Genomic DNA, 27,109 nt, shown 5'->3' with positions numbered 1-27,109 from the left:
TCTCTCTCTCTCTCTCTCTCTGTCTCTGGTCCCACTTTATATTAGGTGGCCTTAACTACTATGTACTTACATAAAAAAATAAGTACAATGTACTTATTGTGTTCATATTGTATTGTAAAACACTTTTGCTGCTATTGAGGTTGGATAGGGGTAAGGTTAGGGAGAGGGTTGGAGGTATGGGTAAGTTTAAGGGTGGGTTAAGGTGTAAAGTATGGGTCAACGGTGTAATTATAAATGTAATTACAGAAATTAGATACAGATGTAATTACATGTAGTTTTTTTTTAAATATATAAGTACACTGTAAAAACATGTATGTACACAATAATTACATTGTACTAAATTATTAATTAAAATGTAAGTACATCGTAGTTAAGGCCACTTAATATAAAGTGGGTCCCTGTCTCTCTCACTCTCTCACACACACACACACACACGTGCACACACCCACGTGCACACACACACACACACACACACACACTATAATTTGCTATTATACTCCATATAACTCCATATGCAAGCCAGAAACTGAGCCTTTTTTTTCACAGGCCTATCTAAAGGGTTAATGGTCCCACCTAGTGATAAACTGTAAAAAAAATAACAAATGTTACCTCTTCCCAACAGGGAAAACCACCAAAAATCAGAATCTCACACACACACAAACACTATAATTTACTGTTATACTCCATATAACTCCATATACAAGCCAGAAACTAAGCCTTTTTTTCACAGGCCTATCTAAAGGGTTAATGGTCCCACCTAGTGATCAACTGTAAAAAAAAAAAAAAAAAAAAATGCTACCTCTTCCCAACAGGGAAAACCACCAACAATCGAGAATGCATGATTAAATGGTGTCATGGCTCTGCAATCAAAAAATGTCATTATAATGGAAGTCAATGGGGCAAAAACAGCCACCAACAACAAATGAGGGAGAAAAATTTTCAATCTAATGCTACACAAAAACTAACACTGCATCAAAGCCAATCTTGTTACTAATCTTTGACATGCCCAAGACTGTGATAAAAGGTAAAATAATATCCAGTCTTTTTTTTTTTTTTAAATCAGTGACATCATTTATGATCTTGGTAACTAAAGAGTTCAAATCTTGGATTTTTTTATTTTTTTTTTTTTTTTTACATTTTGTAGTTTTAATCAGGACTGAGGTTGATTAATAGATTTATGCAAAAGAAAACGTCCCCAACAACGCATAAGGGTTAATAATGTTTACGCGCCGCACGCTTCACATGGATGATTATGTATCTATAGCGTGTGGTCGCATAAAAGTTAGTGAAGGGAGATGTAAAAGACTGGACATTGCGTTGGTTTCATATGGATTACTATTTTACTTAATATTTGTTGTCGATAAGACTTGCTAAGTTTAAAAGTAGACAAGCGAAGATTTCTATAGAAATATCTCTCATATCTCTTTGTGGAGTATTTGTTGAGTTTCAGTTCATTTTCAAGACGCATTTCTAAATGAAGATCACGCAGACCAAGGCTGCAGACAGCGCGCTCTGTTTGTTTTCTTTATTTTATAAATGCACAAAGTTTTCTCATTATGTGTGCATACAAATAAAAGTAGATCCTTTACAGATCCGATTGCTGTATTGCTCTTACCTGTATGATCAAAACTGAAAGTGCAATTTAAGTTATTTTCGGCGATATGCCACAAAACGCCTATATGCATAGACTAAACAAAAAAACTTTTTTTTATTTGTCAAAATGCAGAAAAATAGGTGAAATGGTAAGCACAGTAAGGACTTTCATGATGTTATGTGCTGGGAGTGTGAATTTCAAAGGTGCTTGATTTAATAAAACGGTGCTTTAAAAAGTCCTTGAAAGTCCTTGAATCTGGTGTTCATGAAAGTGTGGGAACCCTGAACACACATAAACGTAAGATCTATTGTTCATTGAACTAAAATCACCAGTTCAAAATGACAACATAATATAAAAGTATTACAATTTCAAAATGCAACTCACACATTACATCTGAATTGAGTGTCTACTCATTCATTACAACTATCAATTTATACAACTGCTCAAAATGCAACATAACGATTACTCTTGAAGCATAGTTTTTATGGAAAATAATGAACAATATAAAATTTTTAGATTATAAAAAATGAAGCAGCTGAGGACTGAGTATTTTCAGGTATGATCAGTTTCAAGATGCCTGTTTGTTGGGAGAAAAAATATCTCAATCCCAAAATGTGTTTTTCCTACAATTAATGTCTTTTTAGGGGGCGATAGAGCTGGAAGCTGACGAAAACCATTCATATTTTTGGATGAGGCAGGCTTTAACCTGGCCATGACATGGAGCCCAGTGGTTGAGGGGGGCCTGAGTACCCCCCACTGATTGTGATTTCGTGGAGCCTCATACCAAAATCAGTGCAATGGGGCCAGAATTCCTAGCGACGGCACTGAGAGCAATCATGGTTGCAGGCCCATCCACAGTTTATCACCGTATCTACCCCCATACTTCCCTTTCCTTACCTGTTACCCGACTGAAATTTTTTTAAAGAAGGTTTACAACAGACACCATCACAAACATGTCACTCTTCTCCAGGCCATAGATGATATGTGCAAAGACATCACAGGAGGAGACAATGTCAGGCCTGTATTTGCCATGCCAGACGTTTTATCCAAGATGTTTATCTTATCAAAAAATGCATTACGATGTGAATGAGAACTTGTGGCCAAATCCACAGGACAGGGTTGATAAAAACATAGGAGTGCAGTGAAGAACACTTCAGTTGATATTTTACTGTATGCCAATGTAGCATTTTATTTTCTTATCTTTTTTTATTATTTTTTTTTTTTTTTACCCTGTTGTGAGTTCATTATTTCATCAATCATTTTCAAATTTTGTTTAATGATTCCAGTGTCTGTACTTTTCTCTTTAGTCTATTACAAAGATGCATGAATGTGGAAAACCATAATGAAAGCTGCATCATGTGTTTATATTTAATGATTGTACTGAAAGCTACACAGTGAAACTATGGGTATCTGTGTGTGGGTGATCTAAAGTAATGTTACTATGATATTTCATAATAAATTATTTTTTTTAAAACCAATGCTTCTGCAAATGCAAGGCTTGTTTAAAGATATGAACGCAAAATGCACACTTTTGAACACTGGACAGCCTGTGTTACAAATAATGTTTTGAGTTTTGTGTCTAGAGTTTTGGAGAATTGCATCAAGGTTCTGAAATTGGTGTCAAAATGATTGTAAAAAATAAAAAAACATAAAAAAAAAACACCTGGTATCTTCAGGAACTACACCCTGATTGAAAAATGTCATCAGGTTGAAAGTGGAGAAAACATTTTTTCTCTCTGTAATCTTTTATTTGGGTCACAAATACACATGCTGTACATTCCTGTTCACGCATTAACCTCAGTAACCTCTCGGCACTTTCTCTCACAACATTGGGGTTATAGTTCAAAAATAAATAAATACATAAATTACAAAATCAAGTAAGGATATTATTACCCGAAGATGTCTTTTCAGAGAATATTATTTTGACCACCCTTTTTATCAAACTGAATGTCAAAATGAACTCAATACAAGATTTACGGTGGGAGACACTTCAATGAGAAAAATTATACTTACTCTACATATCAAAAACATAATTTAAACAGAAAAGTACAGTAGTAAATGGAAATGTAGGCTAATTCTGTAAAACGATAGGCTATATATTTCCCCCTTTTAAATCAATGTGTAAATATTTGGGATGATATTGCCAAAAAATAGGTTTTACTGTAAGATGTATGATTTTGACATAATGGAAAAACTATTTCATGTTTTATACAACTTTTTTATTATTATTATTTTTTTTTATGTGCCTAAATTTAAAGTAAAGTTCCCAGGCTCGAGCTAAAGATACTTTATTAAGGAAGTCCTGTTTGAAAAATGTCTTCAATAAGAAAGCGAAGAAAACGTATCTGATCATTTGCTGTTGCGTGCACAATATGTATTTGTTACGGAGCCCCGCACGTGACATTCAGGAAAAAATATTAGCCTAGGCTAAATCGTGTGCTCGATTTACTAATTCGTTCCCTCACTGTACTAAACCGTGCACATTATTACTATTGCGTTCACTCGATTGATACATTTTGCGCACGATGTAAGTCGCTTTGGATATAAGCGTCTGCTAAATGCATACATTTAATTTAATTTAATCGTGTGCACGTTTTAGTACATTACGGGAACGAATTAGTAAATCGTGCACACAATTTATTTATTTGTTCTTGCATGTCATGATCGGAGCTCCGTACTGTTTTCACAAAAGAACAGTTAGTTTCTCCTCTGTGTTCATGTGATGTGTGCAGCAAACAAAGTTGCCTCGAAACCGGAAATGTGACGTCACGCAATGGCGGCCTCCATGTGGCTGTAGAATCAACGTGATTCTGTTCATGTTTTCTTGTCTGTAACGTAAATAAAAATCCCAAAATCTGTTTAAAAATTGGCGGAAACCACAATAAGGTAAGATGCACCCTATATTTAAAATATTCTGTAAAGAAACCTACAAGAGTTGAACTCCTGTCCTAATAGCGATGGAGGTATGAGAGTTATTAGGTGAGGAAACATATATGTTTCGTCCTGCATGCAGTTTTAACAAGCTGCATGTTTTAAGTAAATATTCCCATAGCTTTGGGAATTTTATTAACGTTATATAAAATATATCGGAAACTTTTAGAAATGTGTCATTTGTTAATGATATTGTGTTAGCCAGATGTATAAAAATGTAAACATTAAAAATGTATCAATTCAAAACATTTAGTATCACGTTGAAATATACCGTTCTCATGTATTCAAATTCTAAAGTCTGTGAACCTGTGCTTTGTGTTTGTTTTCTATAATGTTCCGTTGTCTTATATTGGATGTGTTGTATGCATTATGACTGTGTGAATGCTGGAGTCTCCTGAAGTGTTGTTATATCACAGATCCTCAGAGTGAACCTGCTTTAGCTGAGAACCATCTTCATATCTCACATGGCTTCATTTAAACCCACCAAAGTTCAGTTCCTTCCTAAACTAGGAGAGAAAGTAACAGAGGAAACACTCTACTGGAAGAATTACAAGGTTTGAGACGTTGTTGAGCCATTTTATAATGTATATGACCAAAGGAAAATAATATATAGGTTTTTGTTATTCAGTATTCAGTATTTATATACACTGACAGTCTGTGTTTTTTGTCTTTAGTCTCCTGTACAAATTAAAGAATTTGGTGCTGTAACAAAGATCGACTTCTCTCCTCTCCCACCTCACAATTATGCCGTCACAGCCTCCACAAGAGTAAGACCATTTGTCTTTCATTTTCTTTTGTATTAACATGTTCATGTATTCAAAGTGACATATAGAGCTTTTCTTTTTCTCTGAGTGGTTGTATCATTGTATCAGTTCTGTATATAGGTCTATTATTATAATAATATATACATTTCTATCTATCTGTCTATCTATATATACACACACACACACACACAATTTATGTATCTGTTATACAGCCTTAATGCAGATTTTAATTAAAAAGTATTCAGTAAACAGAACAAAAAAGTTGAGAAATATAAAAAATAAATTGTTCTCATGTGTAAAATATTATAATAATGTTATTTGTATAAATATTGTTTATTGTATGAATATATTAAATAGTATGTATACACAGTGTGTTATATATACATGTATTTTATTTGAATTATTATGAATAGTAATAATAATAAATAAAAAATGTAAAAAAAAAATCATTCATAGAGTAAATATGTAAAATACTTGTATACAATAATGAGAACCTTTGATGATTTTAGGAGAAAATGTGCTTAATTGTCCTGTGCATTATAAAAAATTATGCAATGTGTAAAAACAACAATAACAACAACAGAGAGACAGATCTGAACTTGTTTTTGTGAGACTCTCCCCTTAGAATTAAACCCATGTCAGAACTGTTGCTAGCATGATTCTACTCTCATGTGTGCAGTATGTTGATATTATAATGTTCTGCATCAGATCCACATATACGGACCCCACTCTCAAGAGCCCATACGGAGCTTCACACGTTTTCGGGATACAGCATATGGAGGGAGCTTCAGAGGCGACGGGAAGCTTTTAGTGGCGGGAAGTGAAGAGGGACTCATCCGGCTGTTTGACATCAGCGGCCGAGTGGCTCTCAGACAGTTCGCAGGACACTCCAAGTATGACCGGGCATGAAATAAATGCAAAAAAATAATGAGTTCAATCACTTGAATCCTTCAGATGACATTTTTCTCCCCTGTAAAACATCTCTGTCTGTTCTGCTGTCTCCTATGTGCAGGGCGGTTCATGTGACCTCGTTCCTGTCTGATGGCTTTCGTGTGGTGTCGGGGTCTGATGACCTGTCGTGCCGTGTGTGGGACGTTCCCAGTGCTGTTGAGCTCAGCTCGTTAACCGAACACACAGACTATATCAGAGCTCTCGCCCCCAGCAGACTCAACCCAGATCTGTTTGTCACAGGTAACCTGACGCTTTAATTCTCCTCTGCACCTCACAGATGATCACTGGATTCTGGCTTCACCAGATCAGTACATCTAGTATTGACAGAAAAAATGAATGTGCACGTAAATCTACATCAATCTGAATGCTTTTGTTTCATATTAGCAACAAGGCGGAGAGGTTAAACTACATTTGTGGAACTGCAGGATTTGTCTGTTTGTTGGGCCAGTGGAGTGTTTGAAAATAAATTTCCACAATAAATTATTTTCATAAATTATCTTAGGTGATACAGAAATCACATTCCGATTTTAATTGTCGTTCTTCTCATGTTTTAATATTATTTCCATAAATACCCTGCTATATTTAATGTTTAAATGTATTAAACATTTTATAGAAAGATGAATATGATTTGTTTTTATTAATAGCTAATAAAATAGTAAGATTAGTAAGATTTCTTAAAAAGAAATAAATGTTTTTTTTTTCAGCAAGGATGCATTAAATTGACAACAAGTGTCAGTAAAGAAATTTAAAATGAATTTCTATAAATGTAATTTTGAACTTTGTAATCATAAAGGTCCCTGAAGAAGAAAATTGAGCAGCTTCCACAAAAATATTAAACTGTTTTCAGCATTTATTATAATAATAATAATAATTATTATTAGTATTAATATTTATTGAGCAGTGAATCAGCAAATGAGAATGATTTCTAAAGAATCATGTGACACTGAAGACTGGAATTTGCATCACATTAATAATTTCATAATATTACAGTTTTTACTGTATTTTTGATCAAATAAATGCAGCCTTGGTGAGCAAAAGAGACTTTCAGAAACACAAAAATCTTACCCACCCCAAATGAAGTGGTAGTGTGTAATATTTCTTAGGATTGTAACGTTAATGTTTTGAGGAATAGTTGATGTTTGTATGATTGTGGTCTCTGTTGCAGGTTCGTATGATCACACAGTGAAAGTGTTTGACATGCGGTCAGGGAGCAGTGTGATGACCATGCAACACGGCCATCCCGTGGAGTGTGTGCTGCTGTACCCATCAGAAGCCCTGCTGGTGTCCACAGGTGAACAACACTCCTCATTTAACCAATCAGGGCTTGGGGGTTGATTAGTAATGCTGTTCTCTTTTATCTCAGCTTGAATGTGGCTCTTCCAAAAAATGGTTGAAATAAGTTGGTGTGTGTGTTACAGGAGGGCGCTATGTTAAAGTTTGGGACCTGTTGAAAGGCGGACAGGAGCTCGTTTCTCTTAAAAATCATCACAAGACTGTTACGTGTGCATGTCTGAGTTCTGTAGGCAACAAACTGCTCACAGGATCACTGGACAGGTGTGTCTGCATGTGCCAATCATTGTAAAGAAATGCTGTATGTGCTCATTCGTGCATTTTCATGAGCCTGTGGGTTTATTTGTTTTGGTTGCTTTTCGTTTTAGGCACATCAAAGTGTATAACTCCTCTTATAAGGTTGTACATAATTTCGACTGTGATGCATCCATCCTTAGTATGGCTATTGCGGTATGTTTAGCTCATTCACACAAAGAAATCTATAAATATATATATAAATAATAATAATAAAAAAGTATATATATATATAAACTTGATAAATGTAATTTTTCATTTGCACTTGAATTAGAGGGTTGTTTATTGTGGTTCTCCTTTAGCCTGATGATGAAGCGCTTGCTGTGGGGATGACCAATGGTGTGTTGAGTGTCAGACACAGGAAACACCAAAAAGACAAAGAGACGTTAACCAGTCGAAGGAGACGGGGCCCGTCATACCGGGTCTTTGTCAAGGGAAAGAACTTTATGCCCAGAGAGGTGATTATTTTATTTCATTTTACCACAGTGATTGAATAAATGAATTTTAATTACATTTATTTGCTAGCATTTCACAAGAACCTTGTGCCAAAAAATTTGATTTTTATTTGATGCTATTATTATTTAATTTCAATTTAATTTAATTGACTTTTTCTTAATTTTTTTTTATTTGCAAACATTTCACAAGAACTTTGTGCTGAAACATTTTTTTTTTACTTTTTTTTTAATTTAATTTTGTATTTCCTGAATTAATGAATCTGTTCATTTTTATTCAATTTTAATAACAGTTTTTAATTTGCTAACTTTGTTCCCAAAAATGATTTTAATTGTATTATATTTCATGAATCAATAATTTAAAAATTCTTATTTACTAACTTTTCAACTAAAATTGCTCTCTCGTATAGCTATTCTACAGCTATATTCATATGTAAGCTATATAAATTTACTTTTAAGTCATGTTTACTTAAAGGCATGTATTTTCATATTAGACTGTTTGAATGAACTTTTCTTCAGTTGTGTCTTTTGATGTCTCTTTTAGGATGATTTCTTGGTCAGTAAACCAGTGAAGCAATACCTACGGAAATATGACAAACAGCTGAAAAGCTTTGAGGTGTCCAAAGCATTGGACACAGCTCTGCAGGTGAACACACACCCGTGTGTATATAATGCAATTTGATTTGTGATATGACTGTACAGATGAAGATATCATTAAATGTTTATGGATGTTTGACAGACATGGACACGCACTAGTAAACCAGATGTGACTGTAGCGGTTATTATAGAGCTCAACCGCAGAGGAACTCTGAAAAATGCTCTCGCAGGACGAAATGAAGAGAGCTTAACCAAGATCCTCAACTTCCTTCTCAAGTGAGTAACTCTCTCACATCTTATTCTGACACGCACATAGTCTTATGACTTCAGACTATCGTACAAAACATGATGGCTCATGTATAGTTGGAGGGGGAAGTTTATGAACTCTTCAGATAATTAAAAAAAAATGATTCTAGGAGAATTAAAATTCATTAACGTAGGAAAGATTACAAAATTTTCTAAGAATACGAAATATTCCAATTTGCTTTGGTTTCTCAAACTTTTTATGGGTGACTGGGTTATATTTCACTTAAAAATTGAAATGAAAAAAAAAAAACAATGTGCAATTTTGAAGGCAAAAAAAAATCACAAAGGCATTTTTAATGTGAATTTAAGTTTTTTTTTTTTTTTTTGTCATTGTTCTCACTGATGATGATTACTGTTATACTTTTAATTTTTTAGATATACATCATGGCAGTAGTTACTATATTTACATTTTCAATATTTTTTTCACATTTCAGTAATAAGGATTTACTGTAAATGTTTAATTGTCATAAAACTCTAAATGAAATTTAATGGTAGAAAGAAATAGAAAAATACAGAAAAAAAAGAAATATAAATTTTTTTTTTAATTTTATTTTTCTCTCACTGCAATTGCAAATTTGCTAATTAATAAGCACACACATATACATAATTATAAGTAGAATTGTAATTTAATATTTTTTGTGTTTTAATATAAAGACAAAATAAAGTGTGTGTGTGTGTGTGTATTTGCATATTATTCAAAGTTTGTGTGGGATTTCAGCACTGTTAACATTCTGTGAAATGCATTCCATTAAATTCTTGTGACAAAACCATAATTTCTTGAAATGAACAAAACGCAGGGAAATTCTTAGGCAGGTTCTCAGGGTGTCTTGCGGTTGAGAGTTTGGGTCACACATCACAAAAGTGACCCAGAACAGGAGGCCAAAATTGTAAGCGTAAACTAAAAGTCACCAGATTTTCTTTTAATTTAATACCACAGGATTTATTTCTTGTTATAATGGCTTGCTATGAGGGTGTTTTTGTGTATTGTGTTTCAGGCACATCTTTGACCCACGCTTCTCACGGCCTCTGCTCTTGGTCGGGGATATTGTGCTGGGTGAGTTTCATATTGTATCATGTGCACGTGAGCAAATGAAAATGAAGAAGTGAACTGCTGCTTGCAAAATAGTATTGTTTTTCCTCTGTTTTTCAAACATGGGAAATGTGTGTGTGTTTAGATCTGTATCAGCAGGTTTTTCACAAGTCACCTGTTGTCGAGCGGCTGCTGCAGCGTCTTATGGACGTGTTGGGTCGGGAAGCAGAACTTCAGCAGGAGCTTCTGCAGGTCTTGGGAATCCTGGACACACTTTTCGCATCGCTGACCCCCAGAAAAGAGGTCGCAGCCCTTGCTGCCCCACCAGTAGCGTAGGAGTCACAGCTACAAGCCGCATGAAACTCATTACAAAACTCTCGTGACTCAAACGAAACTGGATGCTGGACTTTGGCAGAGGCTTGGTGAAAAATGAAAGGGAAAACGGAAGGAAACAAACACGAGAGGCAGCTCTGGGAAAGATGTTGCCCAATCCCACTAAATAATCACCATGTCAGTGTTTCTTCTGTTTCTGCTGATGTTTGCAGAATTTGAAACTGCGTTTTGTATATCCTTGTCATAAAATCTTCGGATCTGCGCGTTTTCGTTTGTTCTTTCTTTCTTTCTTTCTGTCATAATCAAATGCCTTAGTAATGAAATACATTTACGATACATTTACAGTTGCTGCTTTTTGTCTTTCGTGTGATTGTGTTAGCCAATCAGAAAATGTGCCAATTTGTATGTCACTTATTGTGTGTATGCATACCTGTCTTTTGGAGAAAGAGTTTTGGGAAAAGGCTGAAGAGACAGTCATTCAGCGGCTGACAGAAGTTGGAACAATATGACTTGTATATTATAACTTAAAATCTATTACAACAAATAATCAAGAACTAGATGCAACCACATCGATTAAATATTATAAATAATAATTTGACAATTATTTAAAAATCCATACCTCTCAAGCACTAATCTGACTATTGCTGACCTCCAGCGTAGCCATAATTTTACGGTTGTATAATTTTTTTTTTTTTTTTTATGGAATATAATCTTTTAGCAATAGAAGGACAATTCAGTATCCTGATGGAATTTTTATAGCAGGAATTAGTCAATTTGGTCTAATGTGGCATGCAAAAGTTTAAAACGGTGCTGGAAAATACTAGTATTACTTTACTGCCAATAATTTGACTTTTGATGCATGAGGGCCAATTTCAAATTTCTATCACTATTATTTTTTATTTAATGCTGCGTTATATTTTTCAAATAATTTTTGGGGCCATTTTTTATTTATTATTTTTTTTTTTTTACTTATTTATCAATAGTAAAATATGTTAAAGCAAGACAAAATAAAAAACAAATCATGAAATTTGGCTTATATTAATATTATTTGTTACTATTTAGAAAAATGTAATTTTCTATATATCGCAAGCTTTCAGGCACTCCTCTTTTATGTTTCTTAAAATACATGCCAGGGAACTTGGAGCGATTAATACAAAAAATAAATATATATATTAATTATACATTTGTATAGATAAAATGTACTTTTAATCAAACTTTAATTATTATACAAAATCTGCAGAAAGAGGAGCCTTGAGGACGTGGCAGTTCTAAACCAATGACATAATCACGTTTGGATTGAAGTGGACCAATCGCCAAGCGGTTCAGTCCACGTCTGCACAGGCGGCCCTGAGTGTAATCCTCAATCTGATTGGTCCGTTAAACGAGACTTGAGTGTTATCTCCAATCTGATTGGTCAATTGAGAGGGCGATCCAAAGGAAGCGTATCCCAATTCTCAAACTAGACATCCGGAGTTACTGAGATCAGCCGGGCGGTGTGAAACACTACAGAATTCACCAGGTAAAGTTGCAAATTTGCATTAAAACATGAAACAGTTTATACATATGTGCTGTGATATACAGTATTGTGCCTCGCTTTTTCATTTATGTCGTTTGATAGTTGCGGGTATTTGCATGAGTTAGGCATAATGTTAGGAATTTAAATGATGTTTGCATGTCCAAATATTGGGGAAATCCATTCAATTTTACAATGAAATAATTTATAAAAATACATAACATAAGTTATCTGGTAACAATTTATTACACTAGTATCAGGGTAGTTTTGAGTGTTTGTGTGGGAGTGAGTGAGAGAGTGAGTGTGTGTGTGTGTGTGTGTGTGTGTGTGTTATGTTTATGCATAGCTATCTAATATATATATATATATATATGTGTGTGTGTGTGTGTGTGTGTGTGTGTGTGTGTGTGTGTACACGTATCCTTAGCTATCTAGGATACGTGTGTGTGTGTGTGTGTGTGTGTGTGTGTGTGTGTGTGTGAAGAGTTTGCTTGCAAATCTAATCATTTTTATAAATCATGTTTTGTATTGTTATCATGTTTTTGTGTTAGCTGTATTTTTTTATTTTATTATTATTTAATCAAAACCACCCAACTGCAGTTTGATTGATATTAATTTGAATGCAGGGTAAATTAAAACATATTTTTTGAACATTTTTAAAAACAGATCTATTTTTTGCATATATATACTCTTTGTATTTGACCCTGTTTTTAAAAAAAAAAAGTGTACGAGAAGATGGACCTCCTGCCGCTGTTGTTGTTGGTCGTCCTCTGCGTTCTTCAGTCCTCCAGTAAACCCATGGAGAAGAAGGAGCGCGTCCATCACGACGCCCCCCTCAGCAACAAGGAGCACGAAGATGAGGAGAACTTTGATTACGACCACGAGGCTTTTCTCGGGCAAGAGGAGGCGAAGACCTTTGACCAGCTCACGCCAGAGGAGAGCAAAGAGAGACTAGGGTAAAAACACACGCAGCACACTTCATTGAGCTCTTCACTCGAGGAACTTCTCCAGCTCATTCACTCTCTCTTTATATCTACAGTATGATTGTAGAAAAGATTGACGAGGATCACGACGGCTTTGTGACCGCTGATGAGATGAAACGGTGGATCAAACACGCTCAGAAGCGATGGATCTATGACGATGTGGACCGGCAGTGGCAGGCTCACGATCTCAACTCAGACACATATGTCTCCTGGGAGGAATACCAGAACGCTACCTACGGATACATCCTTGGTGTGTATAATGGGGTTATTGAATTTGATTAATCATGTTTCAGAGGTTAAACCTAATTGAAATGCACGTAAATCTAATTTGGTGAACTGACCAGCTAAAGTCTAATTTTAAAAGTATTGAAATCATGTCAGTGTGCAACGACTCAGTAGTCAATATCTGTCCTCAAAACAACAGATTAATTCAGGGGAAATTAATGGCTAGAAATCTAGACTGATGTGATGTGTATGTGTGTTTAGATGAAGCAGATCCCGATGACGGTTTTAACTACAGACAGATGATGGCTAGAGATGAGCGCCGTTTCAAGATGGCTGACCAAGATGGTGACATGAGGGCCAATAAGGAAGAGTTTACGGCGTTTCTTCATCCCGAGGAGTTTGACCACATGAAGGATATTATAGTGCTGGTACGTCTGGACAATCAGAATACTAAAGATTTCTTCCATATACCTTTTCTGTTATGTTTTGTCATTGTTTACTCACCCTCATGATTCTATCTATCTGTCTGTATCTACAATGTGCGTGTGTGATTTGGTTTTCAGGAGACCATGGAGGACATTGATAAAAATGGAGATGGTTTAATCGACCTTAATGAATATATTGGTAAGTGATGTGGTTTCCTTTTCAAGTGTGTTTGTGTGTATTTAAGAGCGATCGAAATCAGTTGTTTCCTGTTAATTGTATTGATCTTGTCTCACTTTTGCCCTGTTTGTCAGGTGATATGTACAGTCAGAACGGAGATGCCAATGAACCAGAATGGGTGAAAACCGAAAGAGAGCAGTTTACAGAGTTCAGGGATAAAAACAAAGATGGCCATATGAATATGGACGAGACCCGTGACTGGATCTTGCCCTCTGATTACGATCATGCAGAGGCTGAGGCCAAACATCTGCTGTATGAATCTGACGCAGATAAGGTAAATGCATTGTCATTCTCAGTAAAGGGACATTCTGCATAAGTCATTGCATCCTTAACTTATTTAACAATTTTATGTGAAAGTTTTCTATACCCCCAAATCCCTAAAACTGAAATTGAAAGCAAGTAAATTTCTGTCAACAAAAATTTAAGATGGTTGCATAAAAGCTGTAATTAAATTAATAGTTCAGCCAAAACGGAGCATTCTGGCATATTTGACTCACCCTTGTGTAATGCAAAGTTTATTTAACATTTTTGCATTTTGCAGATGCTTTTATCTAAAGTGACTTACATTGCATTTATGGTATATATTTTGATCAGTTAATGCATTCCCTGGCAATCAAACCTATGACCCTTTAAAAACTTGTTTGAGCTACAAACATTTAAATTGTATATCTTAAATGAGCAGGTTGCCATAATTCTATATAGTTAATTTTGGTTTTATTATCTTCCTTCCCCTTTGCAATTCATACGTGAAAAAAAACCTGCCATAATAATTCTATTGGTTATCCATCAGATTCGTAACGCTTATTGATGGGGTGATTAAAGCAAAAATAAACAAATTATAACAATGAAGCACTAGCTGCTGACAATAATAAATGATGATATGATTGGTCTGTTTGTAGGATTATAATTTTTTTTAATCTTAGCAGCTGCTTCAGTAACTCCTTTTACTTTCACGACAGGACGGACGCCTCACAAAGCAGGAAATTGTGGATAAGTATGACTTATTTGTCGGGAGCCAGGCAACAGATTTTGGAGAAGCACTGGTCAGGCACGATGAGTTTTAATTTTGCAAACTTTGCACCTGAAAAATGCAAAACGAACAATAATTTATTTTATGGTTTCAAGCATAACACATTGTGAATCATTACTGTGTTTACAAAACATTTCTGGTCCTCCACAGCATCTCGATCAAATGCTTTTTTTTTTTTTTTTTTTTTTTTTTTTTTTTTTTTTTGTTGACCTTTTCCGTGAACACTTTTTTTTCTTAGATTAACTCAGCACCGTTGGATTCTGACGTGATTTCAAATGCACTGATGAAGTGGTATTCAGGTCAGCTAGTGAAGCTTGTCAAAGTTTGTCTGATGGTCTATATTGCACTAAAATGCGGCCATATAATGCAGCATAATGGCATGTGTGTAACCCGACACTGCATTGAGCAATAACCCCCACTAGCGTTTTACATGGCACAATATATAAACACTTTTTTTTTTATGGTATATAAAAATAATACCCTAATGTAAACTACTTTTCTAAGTAATATAAAAGTTCTTTCAACCACTACATGTATGTGTTTATCTCCATTTAGCCAGAGGATGTATGATGTTTGACATGACGCTAAATAGTAGACCGTATTGAGTATGTTGCATAATTTCATGGTTTTTCTTTGTCTTAAAATACATCCAACCAAAATGTTCTGGAGTGGTTCCTGTTTTTGTCAATCTATGGACAGATAAAAGCTTTGTTTAAAATTGATCAATCAACTGATTGGGTGCTCCTTTATGAACAAAATCCCCTGCATGAAGGGCTATTGAACATCCTTCCACCCACTGCAACCTGTCATTAAGAGCTTTATGAAGTGTTAGTACTCTCATTATTAGACTGTAAGCTGTTCTTTCCTCAAGTGCCTTCTTCTGTCTCCTTCAATCTTCAGACTGCTTTGACATTAATATTCCAGACTTTATTTTCGGTTTTCTTACCTTTCTTCCCATGACTGAAAATGACCACCTCTCATTAGTATTAAATTTGTGTGTATATATATATATATGTATGTGTGTGTGTTTATAATTGAATGTGAACTGTGTTTAGTATGCTGTGGTGTGGTAAATACTGTCTCATAGCTGAGAGTGTTTTCTCAATAAAATTGATGAAAATTAGCCACATTTTCAATTGGGTTTTCAAGTGAATTTCTTGTTTTTGTGCAGATTCTAATCCGATCCACAAGGGGGTGATCTGGTGACTTCTACTTTTTTAGGCACCTGTTTTTCCATTTCTTTGATATGATTCAATATTGTCGTAATGAATGAGTCCCACTTAAGTTTAAGTCAAACTGTTACACCACAAGCAGTCTATTGTTTGCCATCACCAGTACAATTTATTTGAGTTTGCAATGCTCAGTGCAATTTTTTCCAATACAAAGAAAGCATGTCCATGTGCAAAGATGTTCTTTATATGTAGAAAGGACACAGAATGTCTGAAAACCATCGGTGCAGGGCTTGAATCTTGTATTACTCACCCATCCGTTCATTGTCTCGCTGAAGCCAAATCTGTTTTTTTCCCATTTTACAAAAGCTCATTTGATGCTCAAGCTCAATTCAAACATTGAGTTGATTCAGTGTCACTCTTAGCTTTCGTCATTCTCCCGTAATCATCTCCCATCATTAGTTTCATCCGTGTCTGTGTAGTAGAAACATTCTATCTGTGTGTCGTGAGGATCATGAAGATAGTTCAGATGTTGACTGCTTGCATCTAGATTAGATATAGACTCCTCTTCTGGGCTACTGTCATCTAAATTTGTTGCAATGTCCTCGTTAACATAATATAAGTTTGAGCTTGGGGTGTTGTCCGTCTCAACTCCCAGACGTTCCTCTGACCCATTGTATTGACCTGGATCAAGTGTTAATGTGCTTAGATGTGTTTGTAAGTTAATTACATCATGAATGTTTTGTACAGAACTTTCAGCTACTGAAACCTGTGGATCTAAATTAAGATCATCCGATTTTCTGGTACCATCTGTTTTAAAGCTTTCTGAATAATTAATGACAGGTTTATCAGCCTCTGAAACCAAGCTTTTGGGGTCAATGATATATGTCTCTATTTGAAAAATAGACAACTCTGCTTGTGTAGTGTTTTGTGTTACTGTTCGATCTGTTTCTGGACTTTCAGTTGAGTGTCTTTGTAGATCAGACTTGAATCTGTGCTTTCCAGCTATTTTTTGGTCCCTTATTTCCAGTGGTTTTGCATGAAATTTGTCTTCTGTATTATGTGTTTCACAATCTCTGTTCACTCTTTTAAGATGCATATGGAGTTTTTCTGAATCGCTGCATATGTCATCACAGTATGAAGTGATTATTTGTGATTGGATCTGAAATTCTTCTTCTGGAAGATCTGAATCATCACTTTCTAATTCACAATCCATTTCTTCTAAATCAGGACAGATCTCCACCTCTGTTGTGAACGTAGTCTCTGTATTTTCTTCGCTCTCCTCATCCCATTCCCGAACCACAACGTAGTCGTGAAATGACACCGTTTTATTGTTAAACCTGTTCACGGGCCTCCCGTTGGGCCGCAGTGCCAGATAATTGCGTCTTGGTTCCCGTAACGATTTGTTGATGGGAACTGATGGTAAGTCCACTGATGTTGATGGAGGTGGTTCCTCTATTTTGGTGTAGATGCCCTGTTTGCCATAGAAAGGTGAGGCGGAGTGGTCGTACTCACTGAAAACCTCGTTGTGATATGAGAATGTTTCCTCCACTAAAGTCATTGGTTGGCTCTGGTTCATCTGTCAGAGAAAAACAGCTGGATTTACAGTTGGTTCCCTGAAAACATTTCTATTGTTTAAAAGCACAAATACAGAAGGGTTGCTATGGGAAATTTGAGTAATTGTCCTTATGAAAATACAATGGGGTTCACAAAGGTGGAATGGAATAACATTAACTCACCATCCGAAACCATCTCAGACACTAGACATGAAAAATCAAGAAATGCAAAATTATAATTTCAGAGACTAGTATTTTAAGCGTTCAAATATTGAAATTTTCTTTTTGGTGATGCAAAGCATCTTTTCTCTAGTATTATCTTTATTTTAAGCACATATGCTGTCTCTAACATGTTTGTTGTGTTGGTTGCATGAATATAAAATTTTGCTCATAAGATTACATGCCCCTTGCAAAATATGCAAAATATTAATAATTTTAACCAAATAAGAGGGATTATGAAAATTGCATGTTATTTTTATTCAGTACTGTCCTGAATAAGATATTTCACATAATTTCACACATAATGCACAAGACAAAATAACTGAATTCGCAAAAAATTACCCCATTCAAAAGTTTACATACCCTTGAATCTGTGTTGTTTCCTGGATGATCCATCTCTGATTTTTTGTGTTTTGATAGTTTGATAGAGTCCCTCATTGGTCCTGAGCACATTATTTGGTTTTCCAGCAACTAAAGGGTTCTAATATAGACATCCACACTGAGGACAACTGAGGGACTCATGCACAGCTGTTACAAAAGGTGGAAACATTTACTGATGCTCAAGAAGGCAACACAGTGCATAATATTATACAAAATAAGTACAATTTACCCTGATCATCCAATTCAAAAAGATAACACCCCCCAGCCCCAGCTTTTAATGTATTGAGTTCCCATCTTGAGCATCAGTAAATGTTTTAACCTTATAAGTAGTTATGTATGAGTCCCCCAATTGTCCTCCATGTGAAAAAATGGATGTCTAAATCATAGTCACTGCTCAAAAGTGTTCAAATTTGCCAAAAATGTTGGAAAACCAAAGAATGTGCAGGAGCTGGAGGATTTTTCTGAAGAACAGCAGGAAGTTGAACTAGCTGTCAGGAACAGCTATCACAACACAGCAGTGGATCATCCAGGAAATGACACACAGTATTAAGATTTGTAAACTTTTGAATGGGGTCATTTTTTATGAATTCGGTTATTACTTTGTCTTGTTTATAATATTAAACATCTGTTATGTGAAATAGCTTATTCGGGATACTATTAAACAATAACATGCAATTTTCATGATCCCTCTTATTTTGTTAAAATGATTAACATTTTGTATATTCTGCAAGGGACGTGTAAATCTATGAGCTCAATTGTATCTTGTCTTACCACATTAGGATGTCTGTTGTCAGCCACACTGGTCCGGATGACAGGATCCCGCTTCTCTCTGATCATCCGTATGCACCGCACCAGTGTAAATAAGGTCATGGCCAGCAGGATCAGACACACCCCTGCCACGCCCTCTGCCCTGCCCACTGTCTCACCGCTATACACATGCCCCGCCCCCAAAGGACCCTGTGGAACTTATACAATACATTTGTGTATTATTTATTACGTGTTTAGCCATGTATTGTTATTATACACTACCAGTCAAAAGTTAAAAAAAATCTTTAAATGTTGCTGAAATATTTAAACGTTGCTTAAAATACAGTAATAACAGTAATGTTGTGAAATATTATTACAATTTAAAATAACAATCTCCTATTTGAATATATTTTAAAACTGGATTAATTCCTGTTCCATGCAAAACTGAATTCTTAGCGGCCTCTACTTCAGTCTTTGTTGTTGCATATTATCCTTCAGAAAACTTTTTGACTGGTAGTTTATGTAGTGGAAAGCTTCGCACAAACATTGCTCACGTCTAGTTGTTGCACTCATTAAAAGATACATATTTTATGTTTTTGTATATTCCTAATTAAGATCTAATCCAGAGAGTTTCTAGTACCTGGTTGACCTTTCTGAAGAACTTCTACATGCAATGCAGCTTTAACAGTGTCTCCTGATTCCAGATCAGTGGCTAGAACCTGCAACACAGTCATCAATTTTTAAGAACAGTACTGGAATATTTTTCAGATTCTGCCTATAAAAAATGTACAAATAAATACAAAGAGAAAGTAATTAACACATTGAATTGAATGTAAAATATTGAAGTTGAAAGACTGAAGTAGTATTTTTTTAAATCATGAAGTGTTTTAGTCTTATGTAATACCTCTAGAAAATATTTGTGGCCGGGGTGTAGCAGGCTGGTTTTAGCGATGAGCAGTCCTTCTTGTGTAATGTAAAAGAGCTGAGAGCTGTTGTGTTGGGAGTTTAGAGAATACTGCTGTCTGGGATTGAAGCCCTTAAACCCACAAACAGAAACATAACTCCATATTTCATGCAATGATTGTTAAACCAGTGTCTCTGTGATGTTGACACTGGGGTGTCACTGTTATGTGGTTTTGTAATGTTGTGATCTTGTTGAGTCACGTACCTCAGTGAAATCTTGATCCGTGGCCTCCAGGATAAGTAATTTATTGCCGTATGTCATGACGAGTGAGGCAGGATTTGCTCTCTCGCTGACAAAGCCATGGTATGTTGAACGACTAAACTGTGGCGGAAACCTGTTTTCTGCCAGGACCCTCACCAGAACTGTGGCCACTGCATATTTCAGAGGGTCATCCGTCTGAGCTGCCTGAGCAGAAACATCACAATAATTTCAAAAAGAAAAATTAATAAAAAAAAAATTCCCTCTTTTTTTTTTTTTTTTTTTTAGAAAAGTTATTATTTTTATATATTAAAATATTATTTATATATTACATTTGTTGTAATATTAAATGTAAAAAATTATTATCTCAGACACACCATAACACGTAGTCTCAGTGTCGGGATCAGCAGTCTGTTCTCCACACGTCTGGTTAACCTCACCTCTCCAGAATTACTGTCAATGACGAATCTGCCATTATCTGCCCCTGTATCACAGCAGACACACATATATAACCAATATCAGTTTCTTGTTCCAGGAGTTTGGTGAGGTTCAGTGGCAGAGGAAGGAGAAGCACCTGACAGGATGGTGTACTTTACTGGTGTTCTGAGACCCTCATCACCATCCACAGCTTGAATCGGACCCGGAAAGAAATCCAAGACAATGTCCTGAGTGACAAATAAATGGATGATAAGAAGGAATCAGATACGTGTACATACCATGGGCCAGTAACTACGTTTTATTTTTTTCTGCAAGGATGTATTAAATCTATCAAAAATTACAGTAAAGACTTTTATGCATATGCAAACGATTTCCACAACCCTAATTCCAGAAAATTTTGAATGTTTTGTGAAATGCCATAAAATTAAGAAAACGTTATCTGCTCGTTCTCTATAACCTTTATTTAATTACAAATAAAAAATTCCAGTGTTTTCACTGAACTTAATTTTATTTTGTAAATATAAACAAATTGTTATTTATTTATTGTTTTGTCTCCAAATAAATTACGTCAGAGGCCATTTAAAACTGAGTCACATCAACTTTCCTTTTAATTACAATGTTTCATTGTTTGGGAATAGAGGACACTTGCTAAAGTTTTGCAAGCTACATTTTTGTCCAATCTCGCTTAATAAAAGACTTCAGATGCTCAGCAGTCTGTGATTGTCATTGTCTGATTCTCCTTTTCTTGACTGTTCATACATTTTCAATAGGAGTAAGATCTGGACTGCAGCAGGCCAGTCCAGCACATTATATCTAAGTTAGGTTATATTTAACACCACAGCATGATGGTTCTTCTACAATGCCATCTAAGGGCTCAAAGGGGCCATGCACATTCAACTGAGGTTTTCTGCCTACTCTGGATTCCCTGAATCTTTTCACAATATTAGGTGTGGTATTTGGTGAAAGACCTAAATTATTTGCAATTTTGCATTGCAAAATGTAATTTTTGATTTGTTGGACACTTCTTTCATGAAATTTGGTTGCAAAGACTGAAATGCTCCTTTTATACCCAAACATGATACCCTGACCTATTACCAATTCACCTGTTTACTTTGATCTGTTGGAGAACATTTTAACGTGGAAATTCTATGACTTTTTCACTTTTATTTTACCTTACGTGTGGCAGCCATCAAAATCAAAATTAGTTCATATTTACAAAATACACTTAAAGTGCATTCAGTGAGGACTTTGGATAACTTTTATTTGTACTTTTAACAATTAAATAAAAGTTCAAGAGAATGAACAAATCACAGATTCTTGATTTTATTGCGTTTTACAAAAAGTCCCAACTTGGGATTGGGGTTGTATTTCAAATAAAAGCTATTCTTCTGAATTCTCTATTCATCAAAAACCCTGGAGGAAAAAGTATGTTTCCACAAAAATAAAAGTTTTCAACATTGATGATACAGTAATAAGAAATGTTTTTTTGAGCAGCGTATTGAAATGTTTTCTGAAGGATCATTTGACACTACATTAATATGTCTTTATATATTCACAGGAGTTACCTGCTCGTTCTCTGTGATGTTGGCAGTGTACAGAGGATTGGCGCATATTCGGTTGCTGTGATTGGCTGAGAGAAGAGTGCAAGGCTGAAACTGTGGGTACTGGTCGTCCCCATCTATCACATTGATGATTATTGTTGCCGTTGTGTTGTAATGCTCATTTGTGTTCGTCTCCTAAAGCCACATCAATATCTGAGTAAATAACAGCTCAGTTTTTTCTCACATTTTTATCATCAGTGTTTTCTGTATGTGTTACCACTGCATAAAGAGTCAGTCGGAGCTGAGTTTTGATCTCATAGTCCAATGGCTTGTTGAGAACCACTTTGCCACTGTTGGGTAAGTCCACTCGAAAATACCTGGCATCAGGCTGGAAATACACAAACACAAGTCCACAGATGATCAAGCCCCTGTATCATAATAAAAGGTTAAAGGGATAGTTGACGATAGCCACTGACTTCCATAGTATTTTTTTCGCTACCGTCAACTGTTTGGTTACTAACATTCTTCAAACTATCTTCTTTTGTGTTTAACAGAAGAAAGAAAGTAATACAGGTTTGGAACAACTTAAGGATGAGTAAATGTTGACAGAATTTGGTCTTTAAGTCAAACGAGGCTGCAGTAGGGCTAGCAGAAGGTTTCTACTGTGGATCTGATGAAATGTTTTGTTCACCTACTGATGTTTCATCGATGACGTATGTGAGTGTGTCTCCATCAGCATCTGTGGCCTGGACTGTAAACACTACAGAGTTCACCGCTGTCAACTAAACAAACACATCCAAGATGGGAGAAAATCTGAGAGATGGAGAAAATATATGCTTATATACGCAATATGCTGCTCAAAAACTTGGGAATCAGTAAGACTTGAAAGTTTGTTTTTGAAAGTCTCTTATGCTCACCAGAGATGCATTTATTTGATCAAAAAACAGTAATATTACAGAAATATTGTGAAATATTATTACAATTTCAAATAACAGGTTTATGTTTTAAAATGTAATTTATTCCTGTGATGCAAAGCTGAATTTTCAGCATTATTACTCTTTCAGAAATCATTCTAATGTGATGATTTGCTGCTCAAGAAACATTTCTTATTAATATTAAAAATATTGAAAACAGTTGCTGTTTCATATTCAAAAGAATAGCATTTATATCTTTATATGTCTTTACTGTCACTTAAAAAAAAAGTGAAAAAAAAGTAAAAAAAAAAAAAATTTAATTGATGTTGAATAAAAATATTATTTTATATATATATATATATATAGAGAGAGAGAGAGAGAGAGAGAGAGAGAGAGAATTCACATTGACCCCAAACTTTTGAACAATAGTGAATGTTAATACACAACAAACAAAGAGAATGTATGTTGTGTTTTGTTTTACCTCGCTGAGCTGCAGGGGTTGAACTGATCTTTGTAGGAACTCGGGTTTGTTGTCATTCTCATTCAGAACCTCTACCAAGATCCTGTGTTCAGCCTGACAGCAACATTATTTTTATTTGACAAGTGAAAATTGGACTGATAAATCCAGTTTTCTAAACGGATAATGCTGTACGTCACAGATTATTCAACTTACCTGTAGGGCTTTATGTTCGTAACACCTTACAGATGCTGTTAAAACTGAGCCGTGTATCTGTAATATCATTATAGGCAAATCATATTAATAGTTTAAACAAAATCATGTCAGAAGATGATAATATGAAGATTTTTTGGTTACACTTTATTTTAAGGTCCTTGTTACAGTGTAATTATACATTTAAGGACTGAATAATATTAATTAACTACATGCACTCTATATATAGGTAGGGTTAGGATAATGGTTTAGTTTAGGGTTATTTTAATGTAATAATGCATAATTTATTGTTATTATACAATAGTAAGTACATGTACATGAAACAAAGACACCTTAAAGTAAAGTGTTTCTGATTTTTGTTTTATGTTACCTCTCTATCAATAATCCTAGTTGATGTTGAGTTCAGTCTTATGGTTCTTCCCTCCAGATAAAACCAATCAGCATCTTTTCCAGAAAGTTTTAAGTGCAAATGATTGGATGATGATGGCTGTGCATTGAAGCTGAGGTTGGCAATAAAAGTTCCCATCAGGCTGTTCTCTTTCACTTTGGCAAACACGTCATGCCCATCGTCACAATTGCTGGCTGTCAAAAATAGACACATTGTTTAATTAAATAACATTTATCTTGTACTTCTACTTGCAGTCTGCTGTAATGTTAAATGTTGGTTGGTTAATGGTAAATAAATTTGCAAATTTATCTGATGATGTTTTAATTTGTCAATTATTAGATCATGTCTGATGCATTACAAGGATCTTGTTGTTCAGCAAAGGTCGGACAGATTAGCCCGACTGGATTGTTGCCTGAATACTGCTTTGTTCTTAATTTTCAGTGGTGCACGGATTGGAATTTCTTAATTCTGTAATTCCCTGCTCAAACAGAAGAAAATTCTTTCAGAACTGTATTCGCCTGTTGTGCTCGGTACGTAGCTGTGGGAGGTCAATTGAAGTTGTATGGACGCATGCATGTCAAATGTGTGTATATGTGAGTGTGTGTTTGTTTTCTGTGTGTGGTCTGTCTCTGTGTTTGTGTTTATACCAATTACAGAATGCCGGCTGACCGCAGAGTATAGCTGGCAGAATATAAGAATCTTCCAAAGTGGCTGTTCACTGAAGATCAACCTCAAAACCATCTCTCACTGACAGGATAAAAAACAGGTATGTTAAAAACAACATATTGCATTACTGTACTGTATTGTGAATTGGCTGATTTAGCTCAAGAGTAGGAACTGGCTTAAATAGACCTAAATGCATCCTGGAAATATACTATTCCATTTATGTTTAGAAGATCCAGAGTGACATGACCTTTAAATGTTTTTTAGCAAACCGCTCTGCTCCTTTAAGACCCATAAATCTTGTAAGGAAGTTCTCAGGAGACAGATAAGCCTTCTTATGTGCAAACACCCAAACACACACTCTTAGTTACACAGAGCTAATATAGCTAACTAAAACTGTGCTTATTTAGTTTTAAATAAAAATACATGTTAACTGAAACAAAATATAGAACAAATCTCCAAAAAATGTCGGAATGTCAAAATGTCCTTATTTTTTTTTAGTTAAATGTGATGTACTAAAATAATTAAATTGAAATAAAAATAAATAAGAAATATGTAGACATGTAGACGAAATAACAAAAATAATCATCAAAAGTACTAAAACTTTAACTAAAATTGAAATTGCAAATTTGAACTCAAAATATTAATAAAAAATATAATAGTATCTCAAATATACAAAGATAGTACTGTGCACCACATGCACTTTTCATTACTTTTTAATGTTGAATTATTGTTAGAATTGTATTTATAAAATATTAAACATTTGCTAATATTTCACATTATCTGGAGTATTCATTTAGCTCTATCAAACTAAATCAATACAAATCGTCTTATATCCTTATTTTTCAACATTTGGCTGATAACTGGAATATTCTGGATCCCACATGACTTGTTTTAAGTAACAGAAGAGGATTAAAACTGGATTAAAGACTGAAAGAATCTGAAAAATAAGCACATAATTCTATAAAACTTTTATGTTTCCACCATTGTGTCAATGTGAAGACAAACACTCGTGCTAAGATGTGTGAACATGAACACAGATCTTTATAAAGTTATGTTTGCCACCAGTTATACAAGACTATTACACAAGTCATTTGGAGCATTTCACTCTCTCTTACACCGAAGTTAAGACAAGCCAAAAATAGATTTCAGGACCATTTGAGCTCACAAATCCTGGTCATGCTTTATTCTCTAATCATTTTGATTATGCTACTATTGCATTTGAGACAAAGACAAGAAAGCATGTCATCCTACCTGTCCCATCTAACTGTTCTTCAGGTCCAGGTGTCCAGATTTTCTCTCCAAAGCTACATTATTACCATCCACAGAATGCTTTATTTTGGATGTGACAGTGTAAAAGAGAGTTCGAGTACAGAGTATGTGTGTGACTTATATGTGAGAGTCCACCGCATGTCAGTGTTTGGATGAGTTGCGAGCGGTGGATTAGTCTGAGGTTTAGTGTTCAGACTCACTGGCTCAGAGCCAGGTTAAGAGGTCAAAACAAATGCCTCTGCTGGGTCTAACCATCATCCCAGGTCTAACCAATAGCATCACTTCACTCCTGGCCAATCAGATAACTGTATTCTAAGATGGCCAGTAGTAACCTTTAAGGAAAACTGTGTCATCACCAATATGTATATACTGTAATGCATAATCAAACAAATACAGTGATTTACAAATGCAAAATCTGGGATTCAAAATCTGGAAATTAACAGAAATGTTTGACTATAATTGATTGAAGTTACTATTGTAAATATATTTAAAACTGCACAATTTCTACCAAGCCAACCCAAGCCAAATTCATCATAATTTTTGTTTTAACTTTCAATAAATTGGTTTTACATGACAAAATGTTAAATAAATTTGAAAATGTTTTTTTCTGTAGTGGTTTCAGACTTTGAAGCAGATAGATCTGAAGACATTTTTTTTAATGTTTCTGAACCGTAAGAGAAATGAAAACCTAGATAAAAGGAAATTGTCTAAAATTACTGAAAATTGGTTTAATTTATTTAGCCTATATTTCCTAAGACCCATAAAGCCCAATGAAATGCATATTCAAAATATGGGTAATACCTGTAAAAAATAATAATAATAATAATAAAAGAGGAACATTTCTATCATATTAATCCCAAACCATTAGGACATTTTTTTTAAGGGACTTATGTTAGAGTGTGTACTGTATGCAACACAAATGTTTTCAGTATGCTGATGGTAAAGTGTAACAGCCTGTGTCTTGTGTTAATCTGACCTATTTTTGTATACACTCATCCTAGTGTATACCTTATGCTATAATAAACCCTGACAG

At 34.9% G+C, this 27,109-nt stretch overlaps 4 protein-coding genes across 5 annotated transcripts; 2 read left to right on the top strand and 2 right to left on the bottom strand.

Annotated features, from left to right (window-relative positions):
- The first annotated feature begins 4,320 nt into the window (after positions 1-4,320).
- Positions 4,321-10,809, top strand: utp15 (UTP15 small subunit processome component). The gene is made up of 13 exons (XM_026287100.1): positions 4,321-4,480; positions 4,942-5,079; positions 5,200-5,292; positions 5,998-6,182; positions 6,302-6,480; positions 7,406-7,531; positions 7,659-7,794; positions 7,899-7,980; positions 8,127-8,282; positions 8,821-8,922; positions 9,016-9,149; positions 10,175-10,233; positions 10,355-10,809. The coding sequence occupies exons 2-13, from the start codon at positions 4,990-4,992 to the stop codon at positions 10,543-10,545; spliced, it is 1,533 nt and encodes a 510-aa protein (XP_026142885.1). The 5' UTR covers positions 4,321-4,480; positions 4,942-4,989; the 3' UTR covers positions 10,546-10,809.
- Positions 10,810-11,965: 1,156 nt separating this feature from the next.
- calub (calumenin b) lies at positions 11,966-16,090 on the top strand. Of its 2 annotated transcripts, XM_026287099.1 has the most exons (7): positions 11,966-12,061; positions 12,780-13,011; positions 13,095-13,288; positions 13,525-13,691; positions 13,827-13,887; positions 14,001-14,200; positions 14,886-14,990. In XM_026287099.1, the coding sequence occupies exons 2-7, from the start codon at positions 12,791-12,793 to the stop codon at positions 14,988-14,990; spliced, it is 948 nt and encodes a 315-aa protein (XP_026142884.1). In that variant the 5' UTR covers positions 11,966-12,061; positions 12,780-12,790. The 2 variants fall into 2 exon arrangements, with proteins under 2 accessions (XP_026142884.1, XP_026142883.1); XM_026287098.1 differs by lacking the exon at positions 11,966-12,061 and having other exon boundaries at positions 12,791-13,011; positions 14,886-16,090.
- On the bottom strand, positions 15,192-19,762 carry LOC113117996 (uncharacterized). The gene is made up of 4 exons (XM_026286858.1): positions 19,669-19,762; positions 19,053-19,246; positions 17,865-17,885; positions 15,192-17,704 (listed from the first exon to the last, which is right to left on the bottom strand). Exons 1-4 carry the CDS (start codon positions 19,760-19,762, stop codon positions 16,571-16,573), a joined length of 1,443 nt encoding a protein of 480 aa, XP_026142643.1. The 3' UTR covers positions 15,192-16,570.
- A 41-nt stretch (positions 19,763-19,803) lies between these two features.
- On the bottom strand, positions 19,804-26,215 carry LOC113117995 (cadherin-related family member 5). The gene is made up of 12 exons (XM_026286857.1): positions 26,059-26,215; positions 24,789-24,888; positions 24,124-24,335; positions 23,757-23,813; positions 23,565-23,657; positions 22,865-22,951; positions 22,447-22,557; positions 22,194-22,364; positions 20,765-20,855; positions 20,568-20,674; positions 20,197-20,397; positions 19,804-20,064 (listed from the first exon to the last, which is right to left on the bottom strand). Exons 2-12 carry the CDS (start codon positions 24,880-24,882, stop codon positions 19,804-19,806), a joined length of 1,485 nt encoding a protein of 494 aa, XP_026142642.1. The 5' UTR covers positions 24,883-24,888; positions 26,059-26,215.
- Positions 26,216-27,109: the final 894 nt, after the last annotated feature.

Source organism: Carassius auratus, chromosome 18, assembly GCF_003368295.1.
Source record: "Carassius auratus strain Wakin chromosome 18, ASM336829v1, whole genome shotgun sequence".
Lineage (NCBI taxonomy): Eukaryota > Metazoa > Chordata > Actinopteri > Cypriniformes > Cyprinidae > Carassius > Carassius auratus.
The sequence above is the reverse complement of the archived record's forward strand: the minus strand, read 5'-3'. Positions and strand labels throughout refer to the sequence as shown.

Excerpts from the sequence above, each read along its gene's own strand:
- utp15 (XM_026287100.1), top strand. The coding sequence starts at position 4,990 with ATGGCTTCATTTAAACCCACCAAAGTTCAGTTCCTTCCTAAACTAGGA. Across the intron at positions 5,080-5,199 it reads TCTACTGGAAGAATTACAAG|TCTCCTGTACAAATTAAAGA; the intron begins GTTTGAGACGTT and ends TTTTGTCTTTAG. Across the intron at positions 6,183-6,301 it reads CAGTTCGCAGGACACTCCAA|GGCGGTTCATGTGACCTCGT; the intron begins GTATGACCGGGC and ends TCCTATGTGCAG.
- calub (XM_026287098.1), top strand. The coding sequence starts at position 12,791 with ATGGACCTCCTGCCGCTGTTGTTGTTGGTCGTCCTCTGCGTTCTTCAG. Across the intron at positions 13,289-13,524 it reads TACCTACGGATACATCCTTG|ATGAAGCAGATCCCGATGAC; the intron begins GTGTGTATAATG and ends ATGTGTGTTTAG. Across the intron at positions 13,692-13,826 it reads TGAAGGATATTATAGTGCTG|GAGACCATGGAGGACATTGA; the intron begins GTACGTCTGGAC and ends TTTGGTTTTCAG.
- LOC113117996 (XM_026286858.1), bottom strand. The coding sequence starts at position 19,762 with ATGACTGTGTTGCAGGTTCTAGCCACTGATCTGGAATCAGGAGACACT. Across the intron at positions 17,886-19,052 it reads ACAACAGACATCCTAATGTG|TGTCTGAGATGGTTTCGGAT; the intron begins GTAAGACAAGAT and ends TTTCATGTCTAG. Across the intron at positions 17,705-17,864 it reads GTCTGAGATGGTTTCGGATG|ATGAACCAGAGCCAACCAAT; the intron begins GTGAGTTAATGT and ends TTTCTCTGACAG.
- LOC113117995 (XM_026286857.1), bottom strand. The coding sequence starts at position 24,882 with ATGGTTTTGAGGTTGATCTTCAGTGAACAGCCACTTTGGAAGATTCTT. Across the intron at positions 24,336-24,788 it reads CAGCCGGCATTCTGTAATTG|CCAGCAATTGTGACGATGGG; the intron begins GTATAAACACAA and ends TATTTTTGACAG. Across the intron at positions 23,658-23,756 it reads ACGAACATAAAGCCCTACAG|GCTGAACACAGGATCTTGGT; the intron begins GTAAGTTGAATA and ends TGTTGCTGTCAG.